This window comes from Plutella xylostella, chromosome 21, assembly GCF_932276165.1.
Source record: "Plutella xylostella chromosome 21, ilPluXylo3.1, whole genome shotgun sequence".
NCBI classification, from domain to species: domain Eukaryota; kingdom Metazoa; phylum Arthropoda; class Insecta; order Lepidoptera; family Plutellidae; genus Plutella; species Plutella xylostella.
The window spans coordinates 746895-758958 of record NC_064001.1 but is presented as its reverse complement, the minus strand read 5'-3'; the positions used below and the strand labels follow the sequence as shown (position 1 = coordinate 758958).

General features: G+C 35.8%; 1 protein-coding gene across 5 annotated transcripts; it reads left to right on the top strand.

Annotated features, from left to right (window-relative positions):
* Positions 1 to 4196: 4196 nt before the first annotated feature.
* Positions 4197 to 10972, top strand: LOC125490156. Of its 5 annotated transcripts, XM_048628519.1 has the most exons (4): positions 5216 to 5376; positions 5506 to 5693; positions 6157 to 6405; positions 6923 to 10972. In XM_048628519.1, the coding sequence occupies exon 4, from the start codon at positions 6930 to 6932 to the stop codon at positions 10443 to 10445; it is 3516 nt and encodes a 1171-aa protein (XP_048484476.1). In that variant the 5' UTR covers positions 5216 to 5376; positions 5506 to 5693; positions 6157 to 6405; positions 6923 to 6929; the 3' UTR covers positions 10446 to 10972. The 5 variants fall into 5 exon arrangements, with proteins under 5 accessions (XP_048484474.1, XP_048484476.1, XP_048484475.1 ...); XM_048628518.1 differs by having other exon boundaries at positions 6157 to 10972; XM_048628517.1 differs by lacking the exon at positions 5216 to 5376 and adding an exon at positions 4197 to 5101 and having other exon boundaries at positions 5506 to 10972.
* The last annotated feature ends 1092 nt before the right edge of the window (positions 10973 to 12064 follow it).

Below are 12064 nucleotides of genomic sequence, written 5' to 3'. Positions count from 1 at the left end.
ATGGTCAAAATTTATTTTAACAATCTTATCAATAAATAACCTTACTTTAATCGTAAATTATTGATGAAGTCGATTAAATACAGATTCCATCAATCTCGGAACACCTGCCCAGTGACTGGAAACTCAATTTAAATTTCAACTGAGTAATTTCATCAAATTAACTAATCAATTATCTGAAAACTCTTGACAGGTGCGATTTATTTATAACAGGAACCAAACAGGTATTATATGTATAAAGGGTGTCCCAAGGTGCACGATTCTAGAAAATGAGGTAATAGAGAATTTCACAAGAGTCACCAGAGTCCTGTTAAGCGTTTCTCAACTTTTGTTCATACATTTAGTTCCGTCCAGCTGTCGTTATCAGTAAAAAAATCGGGACACGTGATTTTCATAGAAATGTGTGCATTTGCGGTGTCTATTATAATAGACGTCTGAGTTCTGAACAATATGTTGATCACGTGAGTTTTTATTAGCGACTAGAATAATAAGACGACCGAATGGCGTAGTGGTTAGTGACTTGACTACTGAGCCGATGGTCCCGGGTTCGATTCCCGGCTGGGGCAGATATTTGTTTAAACACAGATATTTGTTCTCAGGTCTTGGATGTGCCCGTAAAAATGGCAATAGGCCCGCCCCCTATTACATTGGGACTAACATAACACTCTGGCGAAAAGTGGGTGCAGCAATGCACCTCTGCCTACCCCGCAAGGGAGTACATTAGTACAAGGCGTGAGTGCGTGTTTTTTTTTTTTTTTTAGAATAATAATTTGTGGCTCTCTCGAGTGGAGCCTTTGTACATATCCCCTTAATTTCAGCTCAGCCAGCCTAGCTCCCGTGTAAATCGAAGTAGTAAGCCTGGATGTTGTAAAGGCTGCGGGCCGCAGCCTTCATCTATTATCTACTCAGATAATCTTGTTTCTGTAGTAGATGGACACCCTGTTTAAATAATGCTTGAGTAAGTAAAGTCTACAGACATTTCACAAGTCTATATTCCCAGAAAGCATACTTCTGAAATTACTAGCATTAGCATCATGAAAGCTTAGATAGGTATTAAAAACGATTGTGAGAAACAAAAACAAAGCCTATAGATGCTGGATCTTTGAAGTATTTTGAGTATTCTCTTCACAATCCATCATGATACCTAATTCATTGTATTTAATTTATTAAATTATGTTGTTTTAGTTTCATTTTTTAACTTTAGCTTTAGTTATAAAGTTAAACTTCATATTATTATTATTTATCCGCTTACGTTTCGATGACCCACTGGTAAACCGCGCACAATAGATTTTCAATTGTCACTGATTTTTCAGGATGTGAGCTTGCGTTATACTACTATTTATATACTATATATTTTCCCACAGCTGGGTTAACAATTGACATACATATTTTTTAAGTTTCTTGGACGTAATCTTCGGTTTTCTACGGGCGAAAAAAGAGGAGCTGAGTCAAAAAGAGAATAAAAATAAAAATAAATCTATAATATAATTTGCGCTACAACCAAATTAATAACAACATTTTATTTTCTAACTACCTTAATACTGGAATTGCCACTTTCTGTGTATGTGTTGTTCTGTAGAAGAAGTGATTGTGTCCACTGTAAGAACGACCACATATCTCTGTTCACAGAATGTGGAGGTCAGTGATATTAAAACAAAGGTCAGGGGTGGTCAAACATTCGTTGAAAGCGTAAACACAGTTATCTTTGATCAAACACAATGGATTCATTTATGTATTAAGGTACAGGTACGAGTATTTGTTTCATTTCGTTTCATGAGTAAAACATTTTATGTTACGACTGACTGAGTTGGACTATTACTGTGCTTTTTACATTTTATATTTAATTCTTTTTTAATAATTTATATTCTATACAAAGTAATCCCTAAATTCATAGAACGGATTTTCAGTTTACAAGAAGCGTTATCTTTATAATCGTTTTTTTTTTCTAACAAAAAGAGTCGAACTTTAGATTCTGACAACATACTTTGTACTTCATTAGCGCGTCCCCACAAGTAAACATCACCATCAAACAGTAGGTATTAAGTATTAAGCGATCACCTTAATACCTTCAGCACAGAACACAGGCCTGCTAAAGCCTACACAATACAGCAATCGGCAATAAAGACGTTGATCGGTAGCCAGCGCGGCGCGGCCTCCATATATCAGATTATTGTCAGAACGGCTTGTATTGCATGTCCGTAATCCCATTTGGATAACAGCTGCCAAATTTGCAAACAATGCTATACCGATTATATCGGTGTTGGATACGTTGGGACTGAGAGCTCGACCCCATGATTATGATAACCTTGATTTCACTAAAACATTTAAGACAAAACGGTGGCAATTTAAATTAAATTAAAGTGGGAATGAAATAAACTAACCAAATACTATGTAATACGTGAGTAAATATTGTCTGTATGTGACTGATAAATCGATTCAAAGATCTTGATGGAATATTAATATTTATTGCCTTTATGTTTGTCAAAAGATACAGCTTACCTACCCTTGACACCCAGTGAACAGCGTATTACGGCTTATTAACATTACCAAATAATATGTAACTATTTAACGTATTAAGCAGTGATTGACGATTTATTTAATTAATTATCTTTTATCACTAATTACGTAAATTTAAATGTGAGTATCGTCCAAATGGGTCCGTTTCCAAACCGAACAGTAGGTGTCGTCAGAATCTGTCCCTGTAACGTATGAGTTATTGATTGTATCGCTAATGAATACCTCTCCTGTTCACGCAAACACCCTGTACCTACGCGTCCTGCGGTTTATACTATGCAAATTGACTCTCTTTATGTGAATCAATTAAAATTTAAATTGAAAAGTCTTTACTGACACCATGACGAACTTTATCGATGATTGAAAAATTTAACAACGTAATGTAATTTAATTATCACAAATTAATGGAGTACAGATGTGTACTGTATATATTGTTAAATTTAATATGAATAAGTCATAAGTAAGCAACAGCAGTTTTTAGAATAGGATCAGGATTATTCAGGATGTACGTAAATATTATTTTTTTATCAAAATTTACCCAGCCGTTCTACCGTGAAAGAGTAAAAAACGTTCCCGCACTTTCGTAATTATAGTGTAGAATTACACCATAGCGCCACGTAGCTAAATCCTGTTGGTTGGTGGTCATTGGTTTTTGATTAATTATTTACTTTACCACTTTATTTAAAACCAATTTTGTCCGTTGATTAAATCGTAAAACTGGTATACACTTGATACAGTTTAGCTCTAGGTTTGATGTCATTATCATAATTATTATTATCCAATACTCAACGACTGATTTAATGAACATTTAATTAACTTTCCACCTCCCCTTTAATCACATGTAGCACTTTTCTAAATCTTAAGTGTAAGTACCTCTTTATTGACTTAAGTATTTGCGCCAATTTTTTTTTAGCTACATTCGCGAGCAATGAAGCAGTTCCAGTTCGTGAAATTTAGCACCAATTTTCTCTTTAACGGAAAATAATGCCGTCTGAAATATTGAAGTACACCTAACATTGCATCAGAATATTACCAACTAAAAACATACATAATTATAATCAAATTCTAAATACCTATAATGTTTTAAAAAATTGGGGTCATTTGGAGTTATTTTATAAGTTTAACTTTTTCATTGCTTCGTAATCTTTTGACGGCGTCAGTCTTCCCTTCGCCGTGCCCCCTACTGACCCCGCGTGACCCCGCGTGACCCCGCGTGTCCCCCCGAGGAGCCTCGAGTGCCGGCTAACAAGCCCCGCTCATTATGCTCACGACGTAATGATGATGTCTACACTTCCTGTGGACTCTATACGGCTGTTGGAATGTTGTTGGAAACTAATACCTATGTGATAAATCTAGACTAAGTGTCTAATCTTGATTTCAGAAACTCCATATACTTAAATTTATGGCATAAATCGAGATTTAACACTAAATCTAGATTTAATATGTTGGTGCTAATGTTTGTGTATGGGTCGGAATTATTTTAATATTTGATAAAACCAACTTTAATGTCCTCCTAGCCGAATTTCGACCACGGCGGCCAATCTCAATTGAGATCAGCCATCTACGCAGGAGTAGATTATAGTGCCCAAGTGTGTGCGCAGTACACAGGAGCACTCTCTGTTCCATCACTCTCATAGCCCAATGGGACGGATTGACCGACACGACTGGAGAGAGCTAGGCGCAGTGTACAATACATGCACATGAACATAGATTAGTTCCTAATTCAGTCGCATTAGAACCACCGTACTGTCAATGTGTGTCTTTATTTAGTGATTAAAACCTCAATATACAGTCCACTATTTAAACTTAATTATGTGGTTTTTATTTAAACGACCAGCACGCCACATAATATGGTCCATCTTCGCCTAAATTAATAATTGATAAAGACATTAGTGTTGCGGTTCCATGCGGTGTTCTGTGCGGCTCACAATATCAACCGCCATATTGCGTAGTGCGGGACTTAAAATAAATTGCGTCGTGTGTGTGCGCAAGTGCCACTTCAATAAGTGACTATAAACTTTACTGTGAAAAGCTGTGCTTTTTAAAAAACTGTGACCTGTGTTGCTGGTGTTATTGGTGTCATAGGACTCAGGCTGTGCTATTGACAGCAATTATAAAAAGGACATTGTTGCCGTGCTGTGCCATTGACAGTTATCAGCCACGCATTGCGTGGTACGAGTAATAGTGCTACCTAGTGTTAATCACAACATACTTACTGTGTTCGGGCTGTTGCTATTGAGCAGTATTTTAATACGAACATCAGGACTAAACAAACATAAATTCAGCCTGCTATTGAGGCTGATAAATTATACATAAGTACTACAACAAATATTGTAGGTGCATATCAATCTTCATAAATATCGTCATTCGAATAGCAGAGAACAAGGTGAGCTGACTGAGTTCACGGTCAAGGACGGGAGCGGGAACATACGTCATCGACTGATTCACACAACTCCACGAGGCATCCGCCTTTGACAAAAGGAGCGGGCTATATCGTGCTGCAACGGGTAGGAGCGAGACAGCGAGACGTCGCTGTGCGAAGAACCCACCAATTGCGGACGAGAGCGGCCTCGGTGAACGTTTCCGATTGGTTCGTGAATGAAGCAAGTTCGCGACAATTCATTCAATTTCATTCCTTGACGCGCGACGCGAGCGCCTTTGAACTGCGACTGCTGCGCATAACGCCATTTTGTTTTCTCTGTTCTCTTTACTTATTACGCAGTGTGCTCAGTCACGTTTTTTTTTATTAAAAGTGAAAACTATAGTCGAATTGCACAATATAACTGTATTAATTAATTTTAAAAGTACGATTCACAATGGAAGACGATTTAAAACGCATGGTTGCGACCAGAGGTCAATTTAAAGGTACTATCACTAGACTAAGTAACCTCAAATTAGAAAATGTAACAAGGGAGCAGGTTCTCGTTAAAAAGGAACAGCTAGTGTCTACCTATCATAAATATTGTGAACTAACTATTGATATTTCAATTCTAGACCCGAACGACGACGAAAAAATTGACGAGTATGAGGATAAATACTTGATAACTTTGGCGGCACTAAATCAATGGCTCAATGAACATCAGTCAGCAGGTAACATTGAAGGGCCTAGCCAACCCCCGAAGGTATCCAGTATGACTCATCAGAGTCTTCCACGGATCGAGATTGGAAAGTTCAATGGCCAGGTAGGCAAATACCACGATTTTGTAAACTTGTTCAAAAGTATCATTGACAATGACACTAGGCTGTCGCAATGCGATAAATTTTATTATTTAAAAACCTTATTAGAAGGTGAGGCTGCGGATGTGGTGCAGCATTTAAGCTTAAATGCCGAAAATTATAATGTTGCTTTGCAATTGTTAGCTGAGCGCTATGATAATAAGTTTAGGATAATTAACCATCACATAAACAGCATACTTGATCTACCTGTTATAAAGAAATGCTCTGCTGCTAGCTTAAGAGAGCTTGTATCCAAAACTAAACAACACTTGTCAGCATTAACTAACCTAGAAGTTCCCACACAGCACTGGGACTTAATGATTTTATGTATTTTACAGCGTAAGATTGACATGTACACCTTTAGATGCTTTCATCTAGAATTAAAAGATAACACTTTACCTAAACTAGATTTATTTCTGAAATTTCTAGATCAGCGAGCATCTGCACTTGAAACTGTGGCAGAGGTGCAACAACCGTGTACTTCTGTGAACAAATACCATGGAGCGAGCTTAGTGGCGGCTGCTGAGGGCCAAATAAGCAGATCATGTACCTATTGCCAGTCCAAGTATCATAACAAGCTTCATCAGTGCCAAAAATTCAAGCTAGCCTTGCCATCTGACCGCATAAAATTCGTTGAATCTAACAAATTATGCAAGCTTTGCTTAAACTCACATAAAGGTAAGTGTTACTTTGCGTTTAGGTGTGCTACATGTAAAGACAAACATAATACTTTAATTCATGACAGTGATAGTGTTGATTTATCAAAACAAGTTGCTTTATCAAGAAATTTAAGTGAAAATATATTATTACCTACTGTAAAGGTGAAGGTTTATGATAAAAATGGTAGGCCAATGTACTTGAGAGCCCTTTGCGACTCAGGTAGTCAAACTTCATTTATTTTGTCCGATGTGGCAAACAAAATTGATTGTCAATTGTTTAATGAGAAAACCATTATCAGTGGGATTTGTGGATCTAATGAAATCAAACAAAAGGCATCATTAACTGTTTATTCAACAGTAAACAACAATACACAAGATTTAACCTGTTGTGTAGTTAAAAATATAACTAGTAACTTGCCACAGTTTCCAGTTAACAAACAAAGCTTAAATATACCTCCAAATGTGCAATTAGCCGATCAGCAGTTTCACATTAGTGATAAAATAAGTATTCTATTAGGATGTGATATATTTTTCAGAATATTAATGAGAGAACAGCTGCCAGTGGCTCCAGGTGGGCTATATTTGCATAACACTATGTTTGGCTATATTGTAGCAGGCAAGTTACCACAGCATGGTAAGTATAAACAATGCCCGGTTAGTAACTTTTGTAGTAGCACAAGTAATATGATGTTAGACTCAGAGTTTGATCAAAATGAGATACAAAGGTTAAATTCAATTGACAATTCACTAAAAAGGTTATGGCAGTGTGAAGAGGTGCCTAAGGTCTATACAGAGGCCTCCTCAGAGCAGGAACTTGCTGAAATTCAGTTCTGTGAGTCAACAAAATTAATAGATGGTAGGTTTGAGGTGTCTTTACCTTTAAAGCAGGACTTTAAGGATATAAGGCTAGGTGATTCTTTATCACGGGCTCTTCAAAGGTTTTACAACCTAGAAAAGAGGTTCATTAGAGATCCTTCGTTACAGGAACCCTATAAAAAATTTATAGATGAGTATGTACAATTAGGGCATGGTAGATACTATGATATTAGCGATTACAATTTAGAGCAGGACCCGGTGTATTTCTTACCACACCATCCAGTAATTAATCAAAATAGTAAAACAACAAAACTTCGGGTAGTGTTTGATGGGTCAATGTTAACTAATGAAGGTGTTTCATTAAATGATCACTTATTAAATGGACCTTGTGTTCAAAATGACCTATTTAGCATTTTGATCTTATTTAGGTTAAATGGTAAATATGTGTTCATTTCTGACATTAAAAAAATGTTTAGAAATATTATGTTGAACAAAAAACAATGTTCACTACAAAACATACTGTGGAGAGACACACCACAGGAAGAAATAAGATGTATTCAATTGCTAAGTGTAACATATGGTCTCCGAAGTTCAAACTTCTTAGCTACAAGGTGTTTAAATGAGTTAGCTTACCGGTTCAAGGATAAGTACCCTCTGGGGGCAGCTACTTTGTTAAACAATGTCTATGTTGATGATGTCAGCGTAGGGAGTAATGATCTTGATGAACTCTGTGAGATTAAAAAACAGTTGACTGAGCTACTGAAGTTAGGTAGTTTTGAGTTGCACAAATGGAGTTCCAACCATCCAAAAATATTACAGGATATTCCTAAGAGTGATCAAAATCTTGAGGATATTGAGTTTTGTCAGCATGAAGATGCCTTTGTTAAAACATTAGGCATAAAGTACAATGTAAAAAAGGATACCTTTAATATAGGGTGTTCACAAAATGAGGTTCTTACAGAATATACCAAAAGACAGATTTTAAGTTTTTTGAGTAGTGTATTCGACCCGTTAGGTATAATAGGGCCTATAATTGTATTGGCAAAAATATTCATGCAACAGACATGGATGCTGAGGACTGCTTGGGATCAGGCAGTGCCCTATGATTTAAATAAAAAATTTAAAGAATTTGTTGAAAATTTGTTAGGTATGTCAGATATAGTGATACCTAGAAACATAAGAACATACGAACTTCAGTTAATAGAGCTAGTAGGGTTCTCTGATGCTTCCAACAAGGCATATGGAAGCTGTTTATATGTTAGAACTATTGATTATCAGGGAAATGTTAGTATGAACCTTCTATGTTCTAAATCCAGGATTAATCCTATGACTAAATTGACCACACCGAGATTGGAGCTCAATAGCGCATTACTGCTGGCCAAGTTAGCCAAAAAGGTGTATGACACTTTAAAAACAAAGTTTAGCTTAAATGTGTATCTATATGTTGATTCAACAATTGTTTTGGCATGGTTAAATACAGAACCAGTGAAATTAAGTGTGTATGTAGCCAATAGGGTTAAGATGATTCGTGACTTAACTAAAGAGTTTTTATGGCTGTATGTAAATACCACAAAAAACCCAGCAGACTGCCTATCCAGAGGTGTTGAGCCACACTTGTTACAAAATTATGATCTTTGGTGGTGTGGTCCAGATTATTTTAAAGAAAGTAGCTATGTACATAGTAGCAGGGGGCTTAATTTCCCAGAGCAAATTCCTGAAGTTAAGATTTGCGGTATTTCTATTGAAAAGAAAAAAGAAAAGTTTGAGTTACTGTCAAAATACTCAGATATAAATAAATTAATAAGGGTAATTGCTTGTATATACAGAGTTTACAACATTTGTAAAAAGGAAGGCCACTTAGGAGGTAACATAACTTGTGCTGAGTTAGACTTTGCATTAAAAATGATAATTAGGTGCGATCAAAAACATTATTTTGAAAGTGAGATGAATGCATTGACCTCAAATAAACCAATAAAAGGTAACCTTAGTTCATTGAACCCGTTCATTGATGACATGGGGCTACTGCGAGTAGGTGGTAGGTTGCAGCATGCTCAGATTCCTTATTTTCAAAAACATCCGATTATTTTGGCCAAGGGTTCAAATATTACGCATCTAATAATAGCTAATGAGCATAAGCTACTCATGCATGCAGGTCAAAGAATGATTTTATCAACTTTAAGCCAAAGGTATTACATTGTTAATGGATTAAGAGAAATAAAATGTGTTATACATAAATGTATTGTTTGTTTTAGGCTTAAGGCTAAAACAACGGAACAGCTGATGGGTTCATTGCCATTTGATAGGGTAAACCCTTGCCGTGCTTTTGAGAAAGTAGGTATTGATTATGGGGGTCCCTTCTCAGTTAAGGCACACCGTATCAGGAAACCATTAATTTATAAGGCATATATTCTCATCTTTGTATGCTTCGTCACAAAGGCGATACACATTGAGTTGGCTTCTAACATGACCACAGAATGCTTCCTGCAATGTTTAAAAAGATTTATAAGCCGTCGTAACAGGCCATCAATAATTTATTGTGATAATGCAGCTACATTCAAAGGGGCTAGCAACCAACTCAATGATTTATATTCAAATCACTCTAAAAAGGAGCACCAAGATACAGTGCATAGATTTGCAAGTGACTTAGGTATTGAATTTAATTTTATACCGGCATATTCACCAGTGTTCGGAGGTTTATGGGAGGCTGGCATAAAAAGTGCTAAATTTCATATGAAAAGGGTTATAGGCAACCAAGTACTCACTTATGAGGAGTTAAACTCTGTAATAATACAAATAGAGGGTGTATTAAACTCAAGACCACTCATCGCCTTACCAGCTACTGACACCACTGATATGGCCTATTTAACTCCTAGTCATTTTTTAACAGGAGCTGCTATGACTTCTATACCTGAACCTGATGTGAAAGATATACCCATTAATAGATTATCTTTCTGGAAACAATGTACAAAAATGATACAATGTTTTTGGAAGGCATGGCACAAGCAGTATCTTGTGCAACTACAGAACAGGCCCAAGTGGCGTTCTGATAGGCCTAACTTAGAAGTAGGTACTTTAGTAATAGTAAGGGAAGATAACTTACCTCCATTACAGTGGAAAATGGCTCGCATTGTAGAAGTGTATCCTGGTACAGATGGCAAGGTTAGGGCACTCACTGTTATTAACAGCAAAGGCACTAAAATGCGAACGAGTGTGCATAAGGTTTGTGTGTTGCCTATAGAATAAGTTATCTGATATCTGCTTACTTGATTCTGTCACTCAGCTCGATCTAGAGGTAATTTAAATTCTATTTGCTAGGTACTTTTTAGAGAATAAATAGTTTAGAATAATTATAACAGTATAATACCTTCAAATAATGTTGTGTTTACAAAATTACAGAGGTAATTTATACTCTTATTTGTCATACTCTTATCATAGTAGGTATAATTAAGCATATTTAATCGTTAGTTAAGTTGTACTAAGTACTTACCTAAACTTATGCTGTGTTAACAGTTGATTAAATTTAATAATAATTAATTATTTAAGCAGGTTCTTATGTAGCCATCTATAGAAATGTATAACCTAAGATAATTAAAATAAATAGGATTAATGAAATGTACTCAACATAAGTATTCTATAGATATAAAGAAAATGTAAGAAACTATTGTTTACTGATGATATTGTTACAATTTCATGTCAGCTATCTACCTATATTGTTACATAAATGTAATTTCAGTTTGGGAGCCTAATTTTTTTGATTTGTCAAACAATTATTGTTATTTTTGCCTTGGGCAGGCCTGTGTCACTCCGCGCGTGGGCGGCGCAGGCGCCAGCCTGGCGCCTGCCGCCTCGAATGGGCAAATCTAGTCGGCTGCCGCAAGCGGAAGACGATGCACGCGCGCGCTACTTGTTCCTATTTCGTACTAGTTTATAAATGTCGTATTTAGGTATTTATTAAAATTTATGAATAGAAAAATGGACATAAAAAGAAAAAAAGCAGCAAAAAAATACTGTGCCGTATTTAATTGCTTAAATACGGATCGTGATCCAAATTTAATTTTTTTTAGATTACCAAAAGATGCTGACAGGTAAAACTAATCTAAGTATTTTATTGATTTCTTCTACGTTCCTTATTTGAAATGAAATTAATCCGAACTACAAACCCTTTTTTTCTCCATGTTGAACAAAGTCTATTCCAATTTTGTTTTCGTTAAAGTATTAAATTTACAGACACAACTACCTTCAAAATGCATTAATGTATCGATTATAAAATGTGCGCTGAGTGGGATTAGTGCTTAACGAAACTAACACGTTCTGTATCATAATATAAATTATATCCATAATATAAATTATAACGAAAAAAAAAACATGTTTTCACAAAATTAAATGTTTTAGGAACTTAGATTCATACATATTTTATGTACTTCAAAATATCTTAACTATGAAATTGTTATTGTTTCCAATAGAAAAAAAGTTTGGAATAGCTTTGTATTCTAAATTCAAATTAATTTTGTTTTAAAACATGACATTCTTTTTACAAAGTCAGTCCGTTGCTTAGTAAACGTTGTAGTCTGTGGTGCTGAGGCAACCCTAAGGTGGCTTCTTTTTCTATGCGTATAACCACGTATAACTTATTATGCACCGTAGTCCAGTGAAATAAGGCGCATATTCCCTCAAAAATTAATTGGTAGGTAAGTAAATAAAAACGTGTGCGGCTGGAACGCGATCTAAATTAGATCTTATTGCTTATGGGATGGAGTCATATTTCTTTGCAGGCCATTGCGAAGATGGGCTTCTGTACCTGGTACTAGTTATTATTCTGTGCCTTGGGCCCCAATTATGTACAATACATGCACATGAACATA

Coding starts and splice junctions, on each gene's coding strand:
- LOC125490156 (XM_048628515.1), top strand. CDS start 5,328: ATGGAAGACGATTTAAAACGCATGGTTGCGACCAGAGGTCAATTTAAA. Junction 5,377..5,505: donor GACCAGAGGTCAATTTAAAG/GTACTATCACTA, acceptor TTTCAATTCTAG/ACCCGAACGACGACGAAAAA.